This window comes from Poeciliopsis prolifica, unplaced genomic scaffold (assembly GCF_027474105.1).
Source record: "Poeciliopsis prolifica strain line A6 unplaced genomic scaffold, Auburn_PproV2 SCAFFOLD055, whole genome shotgun sequence".
Classification (NCBI taxonomy): Eukaryota; Metazoa; Chordata; class Actinopteri; order Cyprinodontiformes; family Poeciliidae; genus Poeciliopsis; species Poeciliopsis prolifica.
In genome coordinates, this window is record NW_026562430.1 from 2,484,862 (window position 1) to 2,508,054 (window position 23,193).

At 39.1% G+C, this 23,193-nt stretch overlaps 4 protein-coding genes across 5 annotated transcripts; 2 read left to right on the forward strand and 2 right to left on the reverse strand.

Annotated features, from left to right (window-relative positions):
* The first annotated feature begins 230 nt into the window (after window positions 1–230).
* sctr (secretin receptor) lies at window positions 231–4,972 on the forward strand. Of its 2 annotated transcripts, none has more exons than XM_055059661.1 (13): window positions 231–309; window positions 388–487; window positions 806–922; window positions 1,339–1,445; window positions 1,601–1,710; window positions 1,863–1,995; window positions 2,087–2,240; window positions 2,348–2,408; window positions 2,499–2,568; window positions 2,762–2,853; window positions 3,129–3,267; window positions 3,512–3,553; window positions 3,636–4,972. In XM_055059661.1, exons 1-13 carry the CDS (start codon window positions 253–255, stop codon window positions 3,819–3,821), a joined length of 1,368 nt encoding a protein of 455 aa, XP_054915636.1. In that variant the 5' UTR covers window positions 231–252; the 3' UTR covers window positions 3,822–4,972. The 2 variants fall into 2 exon arrangements, with proteins under 2 accessions (XP_054915636.1, XP_054915635.1); XM_055059660.1 differs by having other exon boundaries at window positions 242–309; window positions 373–487.
* A 128-nt stretch (window positions 4,973–5,100) lies between these two features.
* On the reverse strand, window positions 5,101–6,800 carry LOC129379085 (acyl-CoA-binding protein-like). The gene is made up of 4 exons (XM_055059662.1): window positions 6,683–6,800; window positions 6,396–6,513; window positions 5,532–5,594; window positions 5,101–5,379 (listed from the first exon to the last, which is right to left on the reverse strand). The coding sequence occupies exons 1-4, from the start codon at window positions 6,686–6,688 to the stop codon at window positions 5,306–5,308; spliced, it is 261 nt and encodes an 86-aa protein (XP_054915637.1). The 5' UTR covers window positions 6,689–6,800; the 3' UTR covers window positions 5,101–5,305.
* A 336-nt stretch (window positions 6,801–7,136) lies between these two features.
* Window positions 7,137–12,551, reverse strand: steap3 (STEAP family member 3, metalloreductase). The gene is made up of 6 exons (XM_055059716.1): window positions 12,478–12,551; window positions 11,576–11,815; window positions 10,452–10,718; window positions 9,866–10,357; window positions 9,636–9,794; window positions 7,137–8,304 (listed from the first exon to the last, which is right to left on the reverse strand). The coding sequence occupies exons 2-6, from the start codon at window positions 11,798–11,800 to the stop codon at window positions 8,017–8,019; spliced, it is 1,431 nt and encodes a 476-aa protein (XP_054915691.1). The 5' UTR covers window positions 11,801–11,815; window positions 12,478–12,551; the 3' UTR covers window positions 7,137–8,016.
* Window positions 12,552–16,636: 4,085 nt separating this feature from the next.
* Window positions 16,637–21,283, forward strand: c1ql2 (complement component 1, q subcomponent-like 2). Its single transcript, XM_055059717.1, has 2 exons — window positions 16,637–17,544; window positions 18,856–21,283. Exons 1-2 carry the CDS (start codon window positions 16,942–16,944, stop codon window positions 19,033–19,035), a joined length of 783 nt encoding a protein of 260 aa, XP_054915692.1. The 5' UTR covers window positions 16,637–16,941; the 3' UTR covers window positions 19,036–21,283.
* Window positions 21,284–23,193: the final 1,910 nt, after the last annotated feature.

Genomic DNA, 23,193 nt, shown 5'->3' on the forward strand with positions numbered 1-23,193 from the left:
AATTTAAAAAAAATACTTAACATTTAAACTAAAACGTATATATTAATATGTCTATTCAGTAAAAACACGGAGAGTGCCGTACATTTATTCACGCAACATAGTTTTATTTTGACATTTAATGGAGCAACTGTAATGTCAGCGCTCCTCAGTTTGTCCTGCCCAGAACACTATTATGTTAGATTTAAAAGTCTCATATATCAGCTGCACATGATGTTGCTTTTTGCTCAGATCGCCCATGCAGCTTGGAGGTAGATGGGCATCCTCACGATGAAGGAAGTTGGACTGATCGGGCTGCTGCTTTTACACCAGGTACAGACAAGGACACCTGCTTTATTGCAATGCCTGAGAATAATAATAAAAAAAAAACAATAGTGTTTTATTTTACAGGCTAGATCTTCACCAGGTTGTAATCCTCATGTCGATCCGATGAAAGAGGAAGAAAAGTGCATGAAAAATCTAATATTGTTCATGGAACAAAAAGCAAAAGGTAAATCAATACAGTTTTGAATTTTGTTGATCTTTTCCCTATTTTATGTTTGTATTTTTGACAAAAAACGACCTCATTTTCAAACTAGCATTTTAAACTAAAATGAGTGAAATGTTTGAGAACTTGGGCCTTTACAGAAATTATGTTTTAGTGACAGCTAGTGGTCATGTAACAACATGCATTAAAATATGATTTTGGGACAACTTTAATTATAATTTAGACCATTAACTCTTTTTTTTTTGAATGTATCAATATTCCTTAGCTGCTTTACCGCTGCAAAGAAACATAAAACTTGTCGTTCTTGTTTTATGTGTGTAGTAAACAGCAGTGTGTATTGTAAGGGAATGTGGGAAGACATGCACTGCTGGCCACCCGCCTCTCTGGGGGAAACAGTCTCTCTGCCATGCCTGGATATCTTTGGCCGTGTTTCAAAAGGTGAGATGCAATGACTATGACGCACACTTAGAAACTGTAAGCCATTACCTGCATCTCATACCACTGGTTAATTATTTCCATAGAAAACTAATTTGTCTTTGGATAGGACAGAGTTTCTTCTTCCTCTTACCGTCTCTATCAAAACAGCTATGTGAAGCTTGTGTACACAAAAGACTGGGTAACATGTAAGAGTGCTGCGTATTAAAGGGATAATAAATTATCTAAACAGCAAACGAGAGTGATAGATTAATATCCTTGTCGCTTTCACCTAGGTTCAATATTCTGAATAAAGATAATACAAACACCATTTACTTGTTGTCAGTCATTTCTTGCTTGCAGGTATTTCTGCAGGGCTACAGTCAAAAGACGGCATGAAGGAGTCATTTTATTGGTATTTTTTTATTGGTATTTTGCAGGTGAAGTGCATCGCAACTGCACCAGTAATGGATGGACGGATCTTCTCTCCCTACATGAGGATGCATGTAGTTACGCTTTCAATGACTCACTTAAATATCTAGAACACGTAAGTAGATTTCTATTTTGTAAAATAAAAAAAAGACATTATTTCATGCAATCCCCTCTCAAACTATAATGAACTTGCTAAGAAAGTTTGTTATATGCTTGAGTTTTTTTATATATTTCTAGGAAGAAGTATTTAAAACTAATTTCTCCTCTCAGTTCTCAGCTTCCCATTGGTATTTCTCCTATGTGAAGACCATGTACACCATCGGATACACACTCTCCCTTATCACTCTTACCATCGCTATCACCATCTTCTGCTTCTTTAGGTGAGAAAAATTTCTTCTATTTTTCCAATTGTCCTTACATCAACCACAGAGCGCTCTTAAAGCCCTGCAATGCCTCACCTTTGGCCGGTTTATCATCATCGGGTCAAGCACAGCCGAGCTCGCCTCTAAAACAGAGTTGATATATTCTGCAGGAAGCTGCACTGTACAAGGAACTACATCCACATCCAGTTGTTTGTCTCCTTCATCCTGAGAGCCATCTTCATCTTTATCAGGGACGGTCTCCTTTTCACAGATTCAGAGCTCTACGATTGCGACAGCTCCACTGTAAGAATGAACGGCGATCATCTTAAATAAGAAAGGAAAGAATTTCTTACCACTGAAATGAGATGGTCTCTCCTGACACCATTTTCTGCAGGGGGCTTGTAAGATTGTGTTGATGTTCTGCAACTACTTCATCCTTGCCAACTACAGCTGGCTGCTGGTGGAGGGTCACTTCCTGTTCACGCTGGTGAGCCGATCCTTCTTCTCGTTGAAGAAACACCTCGCCTGGTCCATCCTCCTGAGCTGGGGTACTGCAATATAAAACATCTCACAGTTTTGGCTTTGTTTTACCTGTAAACACATGCATAAAGCTCAGTGCTGTCTCTAAAATACTGCATTCCTAAATGTCTTACAGGCGTACCATTTATTATTATTGTCTGCTGGGGATGTGCTAAGTATTTTTATGAAGATGAAGGGTAAGAAACTAAAATATTAATCAAACATCTACTTAATTTTAAATTTCTAAATGTCAGAAATTATAATTATGTCTTATTTTTTGGGTACAGGTGTTGGGAAAGAAGGAGACATGAATGGATTTGGTGGATACTCCGTGTGCCAGTTCTTCTCTCCATATGTGTAAAATATTTGTTGCTTTAGAACATACTTCTGGAAATAAAATTAGTCACTTTTGAGTACATGTAGCTGTATCGCAGTGCTAATTGGCTGTGCTAATTATATCAATGGCTAGCTAGCTTAGGAACCTTTTACCCTAAAACATAGGTCGATGTTCTGAATTTTTCAAAATAAAAAATTCTTCTGCTTATTTTAGGTGAATCTCATCTTTTTCTTGGGTATTTTGAGGATATTGATCAGCAAACTCAGAATGTCAGATGCACACCGGAGCGAATTCAGTCAGTATATGTGAGTCTTTTTCACTATATTCTATCCATGCATTGTAATTTTATTTTATGTGATAGAAAAAAATCAGATCATAGTGAATTGCTGTTCACTTTTGCATTGGTAACTGGAAACCTATTTTTGTTCTGGCGAATCAGGAACCCTGCATATTTATATTTGGAAGTAACAGTTTTCCAATGCAACATGGCTGGTTGTAGAAAGTCAGAAAGGCTTCCTGACAACTTAAGCCAGAATTTTTTCATTGAAGAAACTGTTGGGTTTTTTTTTTTCTTCAACAGGAAGCTGATTAAGTCCACATTTTTCCTGGTGGCTCTGTTTGGTCTCCACTGCATTCTGTTTGTTTTCTTACCCGTCGACGTCAGCAACTCTGTTTTTAAGATCTGGACGTTTGCAGAGCTGGCGCTGTCATCCACACAGGTATGTTTTGCGCTCATCATTCATTATACCACACCTAAAGAATAAAGGAATGACTGAAACAGAACCTTCCCGTTAACATAAAGTGAGCTAAATTATTTTAAAAAGCAACGCCAAGGGTTGGGCCTGAATAGTTTATTCCCATTGCATTTAAAACAAAACAAATCTATTTGGGGCCAAATATTTTTTCAGAGTTGTTAAATGCCATAATCTCAATGTGTAATCCTTCCAATCTTGCATCTCCCAGGGTTTTGTGGTCGCTATTCTCTACTGCTTCATGAATGGAGAGGTAAAATCTGAACCGTCAAGATACAACGCGAACCTTGTGAAGCATGGACCCAACTGGGCAGCGTTGTTGTTGTATGTTTCAGGTGCAGCAGGAGTTTAAGAGGCGGTGGAAAAGATGGAAGCTCACCCGGCACCTGCCCAGTCGGAGTCGCCAGCATCACGGCTCCATCAGCCAGATCGGATCACCTCACACACAGGTCTCCCTGCTGCCCTCTTCTCCTGTCAGTCTTACGAACACTGGATTCCCTGCAGACACTTTGGAGATGTGAACATAACTCTGAGTAAGAACTTTTCTTGTAACCCCAAAGAAGATGGAAAAGTTAAGAGCTACTCTTCTGTGGGACTAATTTGACTAAAAATGAAAGTTTGTTTGCTTTGTTAAGGCTTGACTGGACCAGGGAAGATCCCAAATATCTTTAATCTACATTGCAAACATTTTCAGAGGAATAAAAGGTGTTCTATTCAACAAATGCTCTCATTGTGATGAGAAAGCATGACTCATTTAAATTGTAATGTTTTGACTACTTTGTCCATGTCTTTTTATTAAAAAATATCCTTAATTTGTAGCTAACCTTTTCCATTTTAGCTCTGTATTATTTATATAATGACATTTCAGAGCAGAATGAAGGCCAGAAGATCATTCATAAAAAAATAAATAAATAAAATAACTGGTGGTGGAAAAGCTGTAGTAATATTAGGATACAATAGATTAACCTTTACAGTTGTTGGAAGCTTACATATAAACAAAAATGGCAACAGACAAAAGATATTTTTGTGAAAACATTTTTTATTTTAATTAAAACATCTAATAAATAGTTGAAAGGATGGTTTGTTTGGATTAGACCAAAATCTGGCGGAGACATTAAACATTACCTGGAAAAAGCCCTTGAGGTTAATGGCCAAATTGCAGCTGTGTGTACAGTAAACAGTACATTCAGTTTATGACAGAGAAGAGATAGGATATGACGTCTGAGCACTGCAGTTTTCCATCAGGACCCCATCAAAGGCTGCCCTAAATGAAATTAAACCATATTTTCAATCGTTCCATAAGCGAAGATTTCATGAATCTTAAATCCTTAAACATGACAATTTGGAAACCTCAACTTTATGCCAAAAAACTATGTTTCACGTTTAAAAAGATTATTTAAATCATGAATCATGTTTTAAATAATCTGTAAACAATGTGAAATGGTCCACATCACAAAACCGAACACATTGAACCATTTGGCAAATAATAAATACATTTTCAGAACAAGCTAAAGAAAATATTACATCATTATCACTGACTGCTTGTCTAGAAAAAAATAAAGATCAAAACATTCCTTTCTGCACAACATTGCTTTTTATATGCCTACATAACTCACTTAGGTCACTTAAGAAAAAAAAATCTTTGAGACTTTTATTGGAAAACAAAACAGGATTGAGGTAAATATTTAGCAAAATACTATATACAGGTACATCTCAATAAATTAGAATATAATCAATATGTGGGTGATAGTTTGTATATTTTATAGATTCCTTGTAGAATGCCATTAGATTTTCTTGTTAATGAAACTGGCTATTCAGAGTATATAAATGGAAAATTGGGTGGAAGAAAAAAAGTTTGCCAGTGGTAAATTTATGTTTTACTTGACAGTTGAGGTAGCAGACTCTAAAACTACAAAACTGAGGGAAAAAAGGTTTTATTTCAAAAACAAAAAAAGACATTTAGTTTTTCTTGTGTATTTCTTTATTGATGTGTTTCTTAAAGACTCTACATTCCATATTTCTCTTTTAACTTTTCCACCAACTCCACATAAGCCACCATTGCTTCTTCTTTGGATAAACCTGTTGGTTTGGGAGACAAAGCACATAATTCTTGACGGTTTAATTTAGTTTTAGATTCTTTCAAAGACTTAAATCTACATTGACAAATCTTTGTTTAACCCTACATTGATTTATTGTGTTGAGTTATTGTAATAAAGTTTGATGAATCCAACCTTTCTTTGCGTTCCATGCATCCCATTTTGCTTTTCCTGCAAAATCGAGCATCCCTGGTCGTTCTGTGGAAATAAAGAGTCTTGTGTTTAGCCTCAAGTGACTTCAAAACACAATCAAAGTTTGTACAATTTTATTTACGAGACCGCCTAATATGACATTGGAGATAACTGAACTTTTGCAACTTTTTTTAAAGTTGCAAAAGTTCATGCTTGTTTGCTTTGACTGGAGATAAATGTTGTATGTCCTTGAGTTTTATTCTACATGGTTGAAACGGTCTGCAGGGCTTTTTGGGTATTTGTTGCCCCCTGCTGGGCCTTTTAGATTGTTGCAGTGAAGTTTGGGTCATTGCATTGCATTACATTTTGAATATTTTTGTCAGACAGTCTTGCATAATTTAAGTTACAGTTGGCTGAGAATTGTTCAACTAATCTTTACGTATAATGCCAATATTAAGTTTAAGAAAAGAAGAAAATGTTATTTCCCTGCCTTTGCAAAATGAGCTGCTTTGTTTTAGTTATAACTAAAACCTGTGCAGCTAAATCTGAGTCAAAATGCTGTTTCATAGAAGTTTGAGAAGGTCATAATGAGTCTACTGTAATCTGAGGTGTAGGATCCAATATTAACAATTTAAAAAGAAACTAAACATGTAAAAGTTTCTGCAGATAAGCTCTGAAAATGGTGGATTGCTGATGTTATATATAAGGGTTATGTTCAATAAAGTCTGATAAATAAGATGCCTCGTTTAAACTACACACTCATTGTTCATAATCTGAAATCTCACTTGTCAAACCCGTTTAAAAAAAATCTTTTCAGCGCTACCCTGTCCAAACAACGGATACAAAACATCCCCACTACACACTCACCCATGTTCACGTCTCCAATAGTGGCTTGTTTATACAAACCATAAATTGAACTCATTTCTCCATTATCTGGTCTTTGTCTCAGGACTTTCACCTCCTCTGCTGCTTTTTCAAATGCTTCCTGGTAGAGAGGAAGGAAGCGGAGCATTAAACCAGACAGAGGAACATATAAAAACCACAGGAGACCTGCAGCTCTGCTGAAGTGATCAAATCTCAGAGATTGGAGAAAAATCAGCTCATGCAAAGCAGATCGGTTTGGTAACATAAGAAATAAAACAAAATGCACTTACAGACATGGTGGCAGGGTGTAAGGCTTTGCTGCTGCTGAAACTTCCGACTGCAAGTCTTGCTCAACTCGTCCTGCAGGCTTGTCACGCGGGAAATAAGCTGCAGTGTGGGGAGGGATTTCCTGGGTAACAGTGCCAGGTAAGAACTCTATTGATCCCCAATCCACACAGCAGAAACGATCAAACTTTAAGCTTATTTACTATCATTTTGCAAATTTTTTTTTTTTGTTTTTTGTTTTTTTTTTCAGATTGGACCGAAAATAAAACAATTAGTCATATTTACAGTGCAGTTCAGAAAACGGCCACAAGATGGCAGCATCTGGACAAACATTGAAATAATGTCTCTGGATACATTTGGCTCAGTTTAAAGGTTATTACATTATTTTAATGCATGCTAAAAATTCTTTATCTACATTTATATTGAGCGCAAACATAAAAACACATCAATGTACAATACTAAAATCAAATCAAATTTTATTTGTATAGCACCTTCCAGCAAAGGTCAAAGTTTACATTCTTTTATTGGCAACAACATTCAAGTTAAATGGCAGTATCATTTTATGTCAGGAACATTAGACATCAAGATTGATGCGTTAGTGTTTTGCATCACTAAAATAAAAATGTTTGACAACTGAACTACATAACTTTCACTCTATAGTTCCAGTTTTAACTTGAGGTTCACACCTGGCCTACAAGTTTGAATGTTCAAAACAAATCTGAAATGTGTGGCTTGATTTTATCTTGATATCCCTAAATAAAATCTAGCAGAATCACTTTGCAGTCTGAAACTGATGAGACATTTAGAACAGATTTATTCCATTTACTTTTTTTTCTAGTTTGATTATCAAAGTTATTTTGGATATGTTTTGAAGGCAGGATTAGTAGAAAATATGACATGCATTGCTGCTTAATATTTGCCATATTTGCATAATAATTAATAACAAAAAATAAACCTGTAAATAACAGGGAAATGAATTGAGCAAAAAATCAAAATCTTTGCCTCAACAATACAAATAGTCACATGAAAAGTTTAAGTCGAAACTTATTTTGGTATCTTGAGCTACAACAGCTTAGTCTGCTGCATGACAATGCTGCAACGTTTTCTGAAGAGCCAATATCATTCTGCACCATGATTGACACTAAAAACAGAGCAAACAATAAATTAAAGAAACAGCAGTCATTTCTGACAGCATTAAGTGCTTCAGGTATCCCTGGCTGGATTCCCTCAGGTTCTTGTTGAGAAGAACTTCAGTTTTCTGACAAATTCCAGCATAGTATAAATATTTTATCTCCTCTGTGGAGATGATCCACCTTGTTTCTAAGAGCAACAGCGTTTCTCACACATCACTGACGTCTTCCACCCCGTTGCAGCAGTCTTCAGCCGGCAGCATGAAGCGGATGTGTCGGTTCCTCTCCCAGCCGCGGCGGATCTTCCTGAGCCGCCCGGCTACGCAGGGCAGGCAGAGCGCCACGCGGCCCAGCAGGACCACGAAGGGCAGAATCAGGACCAGGATGAATGTGGGGGGCATGTAGAAGCGGTACTGTGCAAGAACAAAGGCACGATTCCACCCATAGAAGAGCGTGTGGGAGGTGGCCATGAACAAGGCGCAGTAACCAAGCGTAGACTGCAAATCATCAGAGAAACATACAAATAAAAAATGCAATAAACTTCATAACATCAGAAAAACATGTAATTGTGATGCAGCTGCAAAGTTTTTGGGGCGTGTCTGCAAACTACCCATAAAACACATCACATGTTTTGGCAGAGACAAAGAGTCAGCCAGTCCATAGCGTTAGCTGACTGTGTTAGAGGCCACAGTAGAGCCTGAGGACATGCGCTGACCCACCACTCCTGACCTAAAGAGACCCCACTGGTGTTTTCCTCTGTCACTGTGACTGACTGAGCTGCGTACTGCACCTTCAGGGGCCACAAGCCACCAAAAACATCCCAAGGTTGTCTGGGCTGCAGAGCAGGGGTTAAAAAAAATCAGCTTTGTTTTTCTGTGTGGAATCTACTGGAGTATTTTAACTTTATATTTATGCAGTTCATCCAAAATGGAAAATCCTCTGTGAAAAACTAAGTACACCCTTTATTCTTTCACTGCAGGTATTTAATGATTTGGAGTCTTTATTTGTGACAACAATGCTACAAAGAAAAGACATGAAGAATTATCTTAAGGAAGAAATTGTTTCTTCCTATAAATCTGGGAAGGGTTGTGAGGCTTCTACCAAATAGTTTCAAGTTCATTATTTTAAAAAAAGGAAAACATTTTAAACAGCTGCCAGTCGTTTCTGTAGCAGATGATTCAGAAAATTCATGCAATGCTCAGAGAACTTTTGAAATGGTAAAAATTGTGCGTTTACAACTAGAAAAAACTGGACATGTATGAACTCTCTGGAGGAAATGAAAAAGAAACAGTTGTGTCTGGAAAAAAAAATTTAGGTTTCCAAAAATCTGCCTTGAGAGGAAAGAGGAGAGGTTTACATCACAGAGCCATGTTTGATGAAAAACAGTATATGAGTAGAAACACCTCATCCAGATTTTTGTGGTGTATTTAGCAGGCCAATGAGCACGCTTATCCTGCAGCTTCGCCCAGTGACTGTACATCTACCGAGCACAAACTCGCCTTTCCGCTCATCGCCACGTGATTAATCTGACGGCCAGCGGATTACAGAGAGATGAAAGTGGGATGGGGGGAAATGCAGCACAGGCAGACTGCGAGTCCTGGAAGACCCCAGGCCTCGAGGAGGAAAGAAAAGGAAGTGCGTGCATGCTGAGTCACAACACTTTGCTGGCTTTGTCACAGGATAAGTTTAGCTGTGAATCTGGGGCAGCTGCGGGAGCGGAAAAGCTTGGTGTTTACATGTGTGGGACATTCAGAGTCTTACTTACAGGAGGAATAGTGCGTCTCTGAGGGGATATTACCTTGGAAGTGAAACTAAACATGAAACATACCTGGATGAAGCTAAACTCCCTCCAGTTGATGGTGCCGGCAACTGAAGGTAGAGAGGTGACCGCCAGCAGGGAGAGCAACCCGAGGGCCATGATGCCCGCAGAAAGGTATAACTCCTTCCTCCACACGTCCTCATCCACCTCCTGCACAGCCATCTTCACCTGGACAACAAGCAGATTTTATGGCACTGGTCAAGATCAAGACATCGAGCTCCACTGCGTCTTCACCTCACCGGCTTCGTAAGAGGACCACAGAGGCTGTAAACGGCGTGCAGGACGGCGCACAGGAAGCTACAGAGTCCCAGCTGCTTCCTGCTGGTCAGCCAGCGGTCCAACCAGTTCGGGAAGCGGTTGTACTTGGTCCCCGACCACAGCTGGAGGACGGCGGCCAACAAACCAGGCAGGTAGACCAACGCTAACATCACCAAGGCCACACACGGAAGGGTGACATTCACCACTTTGATGGGCATTTTGTAGAAGACGCTTTTGTGCTCCGTGATGTAAGGATGCAACACGTCCCGGACGAAGTTGTACAGGTAGAAGAAGACGAAGAGGAGCAACATGCAGAGGACAGGGAGGCGCCAGGATGGGAATAAATAGAGCGGCAGATTTTCGATCTCCAGAGAAGAAGAAAGGAGGCCCATGTCAACAGGGATGAAGCCCATCCTATGGCAGATTGACTTCACTAAATTCTTGGCCGTTTGGCTGTTGCTGCACAGAAAAACCTGCAAGCAAAAACATAAAACAAACCATTTATAGCATCCAAAAATATTTAACTCAATAAGCCATCCATCACTGGAAACTAATGATGCTTCCTACCTGCCTGCCTCCATCTCGGGCGCCCATCTGCAGCGTCCAGGCGGATACGGTGTTGAACCCCTTAACCACGAAGCTTCCAGGGAAATAGTCTGCCAGGAGTTCGGCGTTGGATGGACCCTTATGGTTGATGCTTAAACCATTGCTAACATCCACCAAGGTCTTTCCGGCCAACGCCTGCTTCAAGTCCATCAGTGTGGAGTGATGCTCAGGGTAAACTGCGACAAAGATCAAGTCTGCCTTGTTGGCCGCTTCCAACTGGGTGGTCACCTAGAACACAGAAGTTTTTAATACGCCTATGGTTCAAATGCGATTATTTTCAAATTGATGGACAGGAAAATAGAGGTGAAAAGGAATTTGTGTAGCTCATTTGTCAAATATGATGGTAAGTGTGTTATGATTTGGGCTGGAATCCACTTAAGCTCCACTAAAACCCGTAGAGACGTGTCATCTAACAAGATCAAGATACCAAACATGATTCTCCTCCAACCTGTGGGAAGATTCTTTAACAGTCAACCTGAGTGACTAAAATCTATGCCAACATTCTTTTAAATATGCAAAGAAGGCCATTCAAAAGGTAAATCTCCTGACACCAATGTGGCGCAGAGAGTCACCAGCACCCAGCACCTTGTGTCTATGAATCAAAGGCTCCAAGCAGCCACAGCATGCAAGTGACGTGCTACAAAATAGTCAAGATGACTGTTTTGGACAGATAACCCCTGGATTTAGGAGGTATTTTCATTTCAACATGGTGAAACTGAAAAGTCTGCAAGTCTTGAATGTGCACACTTGATTGTTGTTTAAAATATTAGAAGGCAATATCTTCCTAAATATTACAGAAAATTGTATCATTGTTACTTTAATTTTATAATCTTTATGACATTTTTGTAAAGCACAAACTTGTGTTTATGTATTTCCTTCAACCCTCTTTAGTCTAATACACCTAAATAAAACTTAATCCAACCAGTTCAGAGAGATTTAACTTTGTAAAATGCAGCTTTAACCTCAATAAATTATATAGCCATGATAACAAAAGTAATTACCCTTCGTGGGAAACGAATGATGTATAATCATCTCCAGAAGGAAAGAAACAAAAACACCAATTACACAAGAAGTGTGTGTATCACCTCGGCCTCCTCCGGGAACAGAGCTACAAAGCGTGTGGGGGTCCGACTTCCCACCACGACTTGGTAGCCAGAGGCCACCAGCCTCCTGGCCAGTGAGCGGGAGAAGTCTCCAGTGCCCAGGATGCCGATCACTGGGGTGCTGGGATTGGACACGGCATCTTCGAAGTGTCTGGCTTCCCCGTCGCTTCTTCCTAGAATTAAACGCCTTGACATCTCATCAGGCATGATGTGCTAACAAATCTGCAAACATCAGACAGGATCATGGATTAGAGTCATGATTATATGACTTTCTAAGATCCAAACTGGACATTATTGTCTATCAAGATGCTAATCTCACAAAAGCTAAAATAAAAGTAACACTAATAATGGATTTGCCTGTGGGTTTCTATCTGACATCTGTCTGCTTGTTTTTAGAACAGAGAAGCCTCATTGCTATTATCTGAGTCTCAGCTGGCATGTCCTACATCTGTCAAAGCTGCTGCCACCCAACATTAGCAGAAACGGATATCAGGCAGTCTAAATATGGTATCAGCTGCTTTCATGGTTATAATAACTAACTCACTTAAAACTCTGCATTATTAACTTCATGCAGACTTTTGCCAAACTTTTGCCAGAGTTAAAGTCAACACGTGTAAGGACGTCCAGGTGAATTTGCGCTAGAAAACAGTTTTAAAAAGTTGTTTCAAAGCAGCTAAAATGTGTTTAATAACATTGTTTCTTAGTCAAAACAGAAAAACTACCTAAAGCCACCATGCTGGCTGCCCTTGGCTGGACCTGCTGAAGCTTTACTCTGCTTAAGTTTGAAAACAACAAAGTAAAAAAATAACGCAAACATCTGGAGAAATCCCTCAGAAAACACACTGACGCTTCCGCTGTGCTCAAAAAGTAACATTTGTACTTACAGACAGAACTTTGTTCTACACGCGTCTCCGTTTCCAGTAAACTGCAGCGGGATCTTCCTTGTCGGATGACGCAGCAGCGGAAGCCACGCCCCCGCATGTCGGCGTCAGATAAAAAAATAGCGCGCGTGGCTTACGCTGCGTGGTCCAGGTGACATGTGACCAACTCGGTGTTTATAGTGTTATTTGCAGGTTAGTACAGTAAATAAAACGCAAGTAAAATCAAAAACGTTCACTATTTTATGGAAGTTTTCAGTGGGACAGTTTGATACTATTTTTTTGAATTACAAAATGAATAAATAGAATAATATTTCTGCTTGAACCAATGTAAAACATCATGTTTTGGTGAAAATGGAGCTTAGACACTGACAAAAAGAAAGTTATGCACTTTTATTTAATGGTAAAACTATTTAAATCGAAAATGAGTGAGCTGCAATTAAAATAGTTAAAAATAATGTAATCAATAATTTAAAAAAATAGAAAAATTTGACTGTTTTACACATTTCTGAACAGAAACCTAATCCTGAAACCATCAAATACTGTAGATGCAGGCGGCGCTGTTTCTTCTATATGCATTACGTTCTACAACCACAAAACAGAAGACAAATAACAAAAACCCATTGCAAAAACTGTTGGGACTACAACGTTTTTTCCATCAGAGATCAGTGTATAACAATGAGAACATATCTCGGGGAGATTGTGGACTGCAGAGTTTGGTAACCTACCAGTAATTAGTAAGATCTAGTATGTAAAGCACTAGATCTTGATTTAATCTCAGAACTCTCAACATACCCCTGTCGTTAAACGATTAAACACAATTAAGAGCTAATTAGCTCATATAAGCAAGCTAACACTAATTTAAGAGGTAATTTGGCTCCCATTACACCTGTTAAATATTAGCAGGTGTTAGCATTGTGAGCACATGATGACAGTCGCCTTCAGCTGCTTTTGTATAACAATACTTAGAGGTTTGAGGCTAATCTCATATACCCTCGCTCTGAAAATGGTTTTAATATTGAAGTCCTCCTGTTCCCCTCCTGCTTGCAAAGCTGGTGTATTTGATAAACTGGCCTTGGGATCGGTAGAAAAAAACCAAACGCGTGTTAAAAAGATGTCTGACCGCAGGTTACACACTGTCACCATGACTTCATCATGTCTGCCTTTGCCACTTGCAAAAGGTTGAATCCCTGAGGCAGGCTGTGCTACATCAGTGTCGCCGCACACAAATATGTACGTTCTCACACACGAACCTTTTTTTCCCCCTTATGCTCTCTCATGGCTCTCTGGTGGCTTCATGTTTGTTTATTTCGCTCAGGGTTGCAGCTTGCTACATTCATATTTAATTTTCAAGTTTTCATTTCTATATCATTAAATTGTGTCTTCTGATAAATTGCTAAATTAATCAGAAGACAGGGTAGAATTGGTCAATCTTGTGCCATGTGAGGAAATAAAAGGTCATGAACATTTGGCCTGAGGTGGACCTTTGACAGGTGTTCACTATCATCAAGGAGCGTTTTGTTTTAAACATGCAATGGAGGACAGAGGTGCCTTCAGTGGGCTTCATGTGGGATCAGGGTCACGCACTAAGACAGAAGCTGATGCTGCAAGTTCTCATAGCTGTCTTGTTGTGGTTCACAGATGGCTCATTTACACATATAAGCTGTGACGTTTGATTCACAATAAGTAGAACGAGTTTCACTGATGCAAAACAAACAGAATGACAATGACTGACCAACGATTCCTTCATAATTCAGTCTGGAAAGCAATTAAATCTTTATAAAGTAGCTGGGTATCTTTGACTGATAAGAGTGGTGAAAGATATTTGTAGTGCCTTGCAAATGTATTTAAACCCCTTAGTCAACCAACACAAATTAACGTGCAACTACAACTGAACGGAGAAAATAATCTCCAAAAAATGATGTTGAGTGATTTGCAATGTTGTTAAACCATCATGCATACCATTTTACACCTGCTACCAGTTACTCTGCTGAATGAAAAATTATCCAAAGTCATGTCTAAGGATGACGGTTTTCTTCTTTGGCCTCACCGTAAGGTTTGTGTGCATCATGCAGCAGTGCAGTGTGATTACAAACATGATGAAGCTGCAGGCTGGGATAATCTAAGAGGTTGGAGTGCATAATGCAAACAGTGTGTTGTGTTTGACTCACCACTGCCTGAAGACACAGTTCACTGTACTAATCCTTCCTAAAGGTCATGCTGCGCATTAGGAAAGAGGATGTGCTCTGTTTGCCTTTCTGCATACTTTTAGTGGGTTTGTTTTTGTATGTTTTATGTATTACCGAAGCTTTGAAGGGGAATGAGAAATGCAAAACAAGATGGGAAGTTTTCATTCTGGCCGTCGTGGCGTTTTCCTCAGATTTTCCAACTTTGGTTTGAATTTCTCGGCCAGCTCTCGCTGCTCGTTGTGCTTTTTCTCGCTCTCAGATGCCAGCAGCGGCTGACTCCATGCTCTGGAGAGTTACAGCTGAGCTGAGCGTGAGCTGGAATTGGTTGGGGGTGGAGGGGACGGCGAGATCGCAACGGGTGGGGGGGTTCGGCTAAGCCTCGTCTTTAACCTCTGAAGATTTCTTCACGTTGCCTTGAGCTGTAAAGCCTCTGTTGTGGATGTGGGGCCTGCACTCCAATTCCAGGTGCTTAGCTCTGTTGGCCCCGCACGTTTGAAGTATTTAAGGTCCTTCAAGGAATGTTTTTAACAATTACCAGCTTTTATTAGGCATCCCTAAAGCTTTTATGCCCAGTTAATGGCGTAAACACAATATTAATCAGCAGGTGCAGTTAAAATCCACACAATTAGCAAGAGTTCAGCAATCTTGGAGGAAAACCAAAAACAAAGGCTAAAAAGGCATGTCAGACACATCTGCATGCTCTGGGGTGCTGATTTGCATGGAATGAATTTTAATTTGATCGCCAATCTAAATTCTAGGCCTGTGGCCCTCAGCCGCATGAAACAAGACATCAAATATGTCCCTGCAGTCACAGAGAGCTGAGAGTGTCAACCGCCAGCAGACATCCCTGGTCTGCATCCAGCATGCATAAACTGCCCCCTCCTCCCCCTGTCCGTCTCTCCCTCCATGAGTGTGTGTGTGTGTGTGAAGTGACCAATGCAGTCAGTCAGCTGATGACACCACTGTGAACCTGCCCTCAGCCATATGAAGTGACTTTGAAAGTGTCCCTCTTGGTCTGAGTCAAATATTTGGTCATGTATTTAGCTGCTGCAAGTTTAAGCTCTTTATTAAATCTGACTTTGACCTGGATTCATTCATGTTTAAAAGGAAAGTAACTAATCACACTCGTTTATTTAGATACACCTGAGTGGCATGTCGGAGTGAACACACAGTTCAAACAACTTTAATCAGTTTAATTTGTTTCAAAGGATGATTTGAACCCATTAAAACTCCCTTTAACGTCTTCGACATGCAGTCATAAATAAGTACAAGTCATAAAAATGTGGAAAAAGGTTTCCATTCAGGACACTATTCAGAATTAAACTTCCTTTTGTTAAGAGGATCAAAATTAAAACGATTTCCTGTTACATTTTGAACCGTTACGAGTTGCTTAAGCTTATTCCAAGAAAGATTATTAATATATTATTTTCAAATCAGCAATATGGTTTCATGCATCTCTTCACATATGCTGTTCTGACAAAGAAATAACTCACATTCATGCATTTCATTGCTAAGTCAGCAAATGAAAATGGCTGCTCATGTTCCTGTGTTGGAGTGACCCAGTCAAAGTTGACATCAATAATTAGTTGAAAATCTGTGACAACAAAAACTGAGTGAAAGTTTCTTTGCAAAACTGGAAGAGACATTCTGCAAAGTGAATTGGTTCTACAAGTACTGACTCAAATGGAGATTGAAAACAAATGAAAGCTACACTTTTAAGATGATTTGTAAAACATTTTATTTGTATAGTTTTTCTTTTTTCAAAAGAAAAAGTTGCTAAGGAAACATGTCCCTTTACAATATACTTCCTTGTTAGAATTGATACTGATATCCATTATTGGACTTGCAGAGCTTTGAATTGCTGAACTCAAGATTTCCTTTTCCTTTTCAGTTCGGGTCTATTTTCCAAATCATATCCAGACTCTCCATCCATGCGTACACGCTGCTGTTTTAATTTGAAGTGCTGCCTTCCGGTCTTCTTCTTGCAAACAGCTGGACGCAGCTGTGCGCAGCTGTCTGCGCGCCACCCCTCCATCCAGCCAAGACGCGCGTCTCGCGCTCAGTCACAGCTGCCCAGGGCATTGAAGACGCGGACTGGAGCGGCGGAGACACTTATGCGAACTTCCCCAACTTCACTTCTTTTGTTTCTCTGTCTTTTTACCCCCCACTGATAACAGTCACAATTGCCCTCCAGCGCGGCTCGACGGGTTTTCTGGCGTCCATTGGTCCACGCACGGCCCGGAGGAAGTGGTCCGTGGTCTTCGCGGTGACCGCTGTCGCCATGGTCCTGCTGGCTCTGACCATCGCTGTCCCGCTGTTGCTCCTCCGCTCCCCGGAGACCTCCGCTCACTACTACGAGATGATGGGCACCTGCCGGATGGTTTGTGACCCATACAGCCCCAAACCGGGGGGAGCCACCGCCATGGAGGTGAGCCAGAACGTGAACGGAGTCGCTCCGCTGCCGCCCATGGCGCAAGGGACGCGCGGCGAGCCTGGGCGACCTGGGAAGCCCGGACCCAGGGGACCACCGGGAGAGCCTGGACCCCCCGGACCGAGGGGGCCACCGGGAGAGCGTGGGGACAATAAACTGGCTTTCACCGCTTTAGCCGGAGCAGCCGGGGCCGGTGACACGGGCGAGGGGGACGGAGCGAACTCCACGGTGAGCGGTTACAGGATCGCGTTTTACGTGGGTCTGAAGAACCCGCATGAGGGATATGAGGTGCTGAAATTTGACGACGTGATCACAAACTTGGGAAACCACTACGACCAGAGCACCGGAAAGTTCACCTGTCATGTGTCCGGGATCTACTTCTTCACCTACCATGTGCTGATGCGCGGAGGGGATGGCACCAGCATGTGGGCCGACCTGTGCAAGAACGGACAGGTAGACTCCAACTCAGAGCGCATCCATGGCTCTGCGTGGCTCTGATCAATGGACACCGTTTTAGGATAAGGCTTCAAAACGCAGCTTATTTAGTTGATCAAACAGCCTTATTTCATTCCGGTTCTCTTCTCGAAAAGTTTATTCAAATTTAAAAAGCTGGGTTACATTTTACGCACCGCATGGTGCAGACCTCCCGTTTCCCTTTAAAGCCTCACTTTAAATGAATAAATGAATTCAATCTTCATGTTACATGTTAATGCAGCGATCCTCTGGATGAGGTCTTTCTTTCCTCCTGTCATTTTCAGCTGCAGATTGACGCATTTCGAGGGCAAAAGTGCCACAATACAAATCCATACAAAACGATTTATACCTGATCATTTAAATAACATTTTTTAAAATAAACATCTAGCCTATTTAATAACATTTTTGAATACATGATTATCCAATCATCTCTGAAAATCACTAATTTGTCATGTAAGATGTTTAGAAATCCAATATGGTGGCTATGGGTAACTCCACCCCGGATGGCTGGATGCCTCACTAAGAGATATTTTATGATTATATTATCTAATAGGTTATGACAGAAGTTTCATACTTGTTCTGATAATCAAGTAATATAATATTACCATAGATAAGAAGTTAACCAATCAAAGGTTAGAGTCAACTTGATGAAGTATATAGAGGCAATTTAAAACATCCTAAAAAAAAAAAAAAAAAAGATAATTTATAAGGAAATACAAGTTTAAAAATGCTGAAAAAATACACAAACAACTGAATCAATTTATATGTATTATTTTTTTATGTGTTATAATTTGCTAATTAAATTTTTCCACTGATTTTCCATGGTAGGTGATTCACTGATTTTTCCAGTTTTCTGTAAATATTGTTTATAAAATTATGATAACTTTTGCTTGTTAAATAAACTATCATCTGTTTGGTTCTGGTTTAAATCAGTGAACCTGAACCATAATTGAATAATTATTATGTATGACAAATTTGAAGTTTAACTTTTGAATCCATGACTTACAGCTCTGTATTTTATTAAATTGTTTTAATTGCAGATATTATGATAGGTTCAATTAATTTTTTTCTAAGCAGCCCAGTCAAATTTCATTACATCCTGCAGCTTCAATGCTGACTTATTTCCTCTTGAATCAACATTTGGAGGTTTAAAATTAGAATCTAACAATTTTCCGCATCACCGCTGTTTTACTTTGCCTCTCAGGTACATGTGAACTTTTCCACTCAGTCGTTATATCCTATACGTTTCTTGCAAATGTTTCTGAGTTTCTGTTTATCTTGTTAAACCAGGTCCGGGCCAGCGCCATAGCCCAAGATGCAGACCAGAACTATGACTACGCCAGTAACAGTGCTGTGCTACATTTGGACTCTGGAGATGAGGTGTATGTTAAACTGGATGGCGGAAAAGCACATGGAGGCAACAACAACAAGTACAGCACCTTCTCTGGCTTCATCTTATACCCTGATTAAACTCCACAACAGGCGCTTTGGACTGAAACTGTCTCAACTAAAGGTTAATCATGTTTTTTTTTTTCTTCTTTTGCACACCTGTTCAAGTTTACAGCGCTACCTGAACCCTATATGTTGTAAAAAAAAAAAAAAAAAAACTAATTGAAAGATTTTTGTATATGACATTTATTTTAACTTGAGTTTAGATCGAGATAGCTATAAAACTGTGAGAAAACTCATATTCCAGGTGATTTATGTCATACCTTAAAGAACCCGGGAGGAAATGTTCCTAGACTAACGTCTTAAAACCATTTGAGGAAAATAACGACAGGCCTTAAAGATTATTGACATTTCACTGATTGTTTATAAGCCACTTTGTGTAATAACAGCAATATTTAAAAAGAAATATAACTATATTAAGAGGACTATTGGTGAGGCACTATTGAGTGACCTGTTCACAACACTGTAACTTAAATTTTGGGTCAAAATTACAGTTTTATTGAGATGATTGGCTATGTATGCTGAAATGAACAGTGCTGACTTTTTTACAGAGTTCAATCAAAACACCAGAAGAAGTCTCCTTTATTATTTTAATATTTAGTAATAGAATTTCACTGAGGGATATCAACACAATATTAAATCATTTGTTTTCCTTGTGAAAAGCATTTTTTAATTTAGTTAAATTAGCTTGTGAGCTAAGTGCTAATATGCTATGATCTTCAGCAAGATTTTGTACATAAGTAATAATTATGTAAGTGGATAAAACAAGATTATTTAATGAAGGTGGAATACAGCTTATCAAAGCTATGCATAACAAATTACTTACTGTTCCAGTAAAAGTTGTGTTTTTATGTGATAGTGACATCAAAACCATTAAAAACAAATGGTTTGACTAAGCAAATCAAATTTGTTTCACTTTTTCGTTAGCTATGCTGAATGAGTCTTTGTTTTCCCAATATGGTTCACATTTTGGTTTGTTTTTGATCAGATTTTGCTCAGAAGAATGCTTTGCATTACAGGAAGTTATTTCACAATTTTTGTACTATCCTATCAACTAGTTAGTTAGTTGATGAACTTGTAGTAAATGCAAGATTACAGACCAAGTGCTTTTAAAGGTATCTTTACTGTTGAGTTTCCTTGTACCTTTTAAACATTTTTTGAATCTTTTGTTTATTTAATAATATCAAAGCGTATGTTAGTCAAAATAAGAAAATCACTTCAAACTTGAAGTTTTGTTTCATAATGTTAATCAAAAACACAATCAGACAAACACAAAGCTACTGTGACTGAGCAGTATGAGCATGTTTAACATGGTCGCATATTAGCTAAATTAATGCTGTGAATATGTTTTTATAAAAATCCCTAAAGTACAACAAACGATTTAGTGTTGTGTTAAAATCCTTCAGCCAAAATGTGTTATTTATACCTTTATTTTATTTTCAGTTGAAAGCAAGCAGGTCATTATGTATGTAAATAAGCTAAACATTGTAGTGAGTTTCACATCTTGATGCAGGTCAACATGTAAAAATTACTGTAACGGTTAACTTCTGTATCATGACGTCAATCATAGCATATTGGAAGAATCCTAACAAGTACATCATTTTTCCTCTAATACAGTAAGTCTTGAGGTCAGCAGTTGTTTATTTTTCTGCTAGTCAGAAAGATTATGCAAATCCCACTGAGCCAAAATTTATGATATGTGATTTAAAGGTGAAACATGAACAAATGCGACTGTAAGTGACTGCAAACATTTCTTATTTAGGTTTAACAATATGATTCAGTAGACATATCATGTGTGCATGTGTGTTTTGGTATTTTAGTAATTAATGCTGGAGGACATAAATCCTTTTTGGAGGATATTTGTGGAGGAGTTTTTCCTCCCTAGCTGATGCTGGAAGGCTGGGAGGACTGAATTTGGTGGTCAGCATAGTTTTGAGGAATACTAAAAAGGCAAACGCTGTGCACAGGCATGCAGGTACTTTTAAAACCAAAATAAGTCAACCCTCTAAAACCTTTTTACATTGTGTTGAAATTTGGAAATGGCACAGGAAAGCTTGAAGTCAGCCGAGTTAATATTCTGAATGCATCAATACAATACAATAGAGAAAGTTGCGAAATCTCCAAATGGCAACTTGGATTGCTGCAGCATGCCAAACTGTGCTGATTTGTGTAGTGGTCTGTGTATAACCAATCACATTAAAAAACTGTTGTCATATTTTGTTCATGGTTGTTTTGTTCTCATATATACCAATAAATAATTTTAAAAACATTTCTCTGAGCTAATATGTCCGTTCCCTAACCGTAACCCTTTTCAATCGTAGATTCTTTGCTGCTGGAAATAATCCTCTGATAATTTCTGCCTGCTTGAAAGAGCTGTGATTCATTATTGTGGACAAACCTTGTGTTTCTGCAGTGTGTCCTTTGGGTCGTCCTGCTCCTTCAGGATATTTTCAGCAGATGAGTTTTAAGCTGCAAACCACAAAAGAAGAATTAAATAATAGAACAGGTTATCATTGATACATTGTTGTATTAAATTACTTTGTTTTAGGCAATTAAAAACAAAATGTTCCAACACTAGATGACCAAAATGTGTCTGAAATTGTCACATAAAGCTTTTATTTATATTAGATGCAACAACATGGAATTGAAAATGCATTTTATCATAGGCTGCTCCACTTGAATTACTGTTTACGCGCTAACTTTGAAGGACGGTCACATGCCCCCTTGACAAGAGATCAGAGAAAATCCTAATGTGACATAAGGTGATGGAATATAAATAAGGTACTTTAAGTGTTGGAGAAATCTGAAGCATTGTGAAATCTGAAACTGAGTGAAGGCCGAGCTTTCTGGCTCATGTGTTTGATTCCTGATGAGCTATTTGCAAATAGTGCACCAGCCTCTAATACTCCTGTAAGCCCTCATTAAGATGATGGCTGTTTTGTGTGCATTTTGGATTTTCCTTTTTAATACCTATCCCCTTGGGACGCACACAAACCAGCTGTTTACACACCAGCTCTGTCACTTTAAATGGAATTGGTGGGAAACAAATATTAGTATGTCTGCTTTGATCAACCTCATTTAAGATGTTGGCTTCTCCTCCTTCTCCACGCGTCCAAACTTGGCCGAGCTCAGAGGGGATTGTGTTGCTACGCAGCTACTCAAGGAAAATAGCTCCTTACACACACCTGTTACGACAGCTTTTAGTGTTTTATCTTTTGTTTTGACTGCTCCAAAACTTAAGTCTATAGCTTTTATGTTTCATATGTCATACATAAAATCTAGAGATTTAACCCTGCACCTCTCTGGAGATTTTTAAAGGTCCAGTGTGTATGGTTTACTGACATCTTGGGCAAAGTTGGAAATTTTAACCAATTAAGTGCAACCTCATGTTCTGAGGTGATGTAATTAAAATTCCTATCAGAGGCTGTCTCCATTCCTCTCAAGAGTCAAGCATTCCCTCACTGGAAAAAGGTGGCTACAGTACAGATACAGAATATGACAAAACCACACTGACTTATTCCATCGTTCAGATGGATAATACGTTGACAGCTGTCTTTAATGCTCCCTTTTGGTGATGCATGTGGGCCCAACAGGATCCCTAAATTTATGGAACCCAATGAGAATAAAGTTGGATTTAAAATATTCAAGGCTTTTTTCTAACTGGAATCTTAAAAGTAGCTGGGGGAAATTCACATCGGAGGATAAACTTGACACAAGACACATGTTTTCCATTTCTCAATCGCGTGCGCAAATGTTTCGAGAATGCAGAAGTATTTAAGCCACACGTTTGAGTCAACTTGTGGAGGGTTTCTGGACATTTTTCCCCTCCTTTCCAAGCCCATACCGGGTACCTGACTGCCCAGGAAAAACTCTGGTATACTTTATAAGAACATATTTAAATCGACTTTCAATATTAGTTTAACTTCTCTGCTGTGTTTTGAATAAACTGAAGACTATTTGCCAAGATGCTCAGTCACAATGACTGGTTTTTACCGAAACCAGATTGCAATCTGTCTCCATGGACATGGAATATCACTTTTTGTTTGTTCACCCACTTTACAGTAACCATTCTGTCTTTATCCCAGTTAACTACAGCAGAAGTTGTGAGCCCAGGAATGGTTTCAAACAACAGACAAAATCAAGACCAGAATAAGTGAAACTGGGCAGTATTTTACTGAA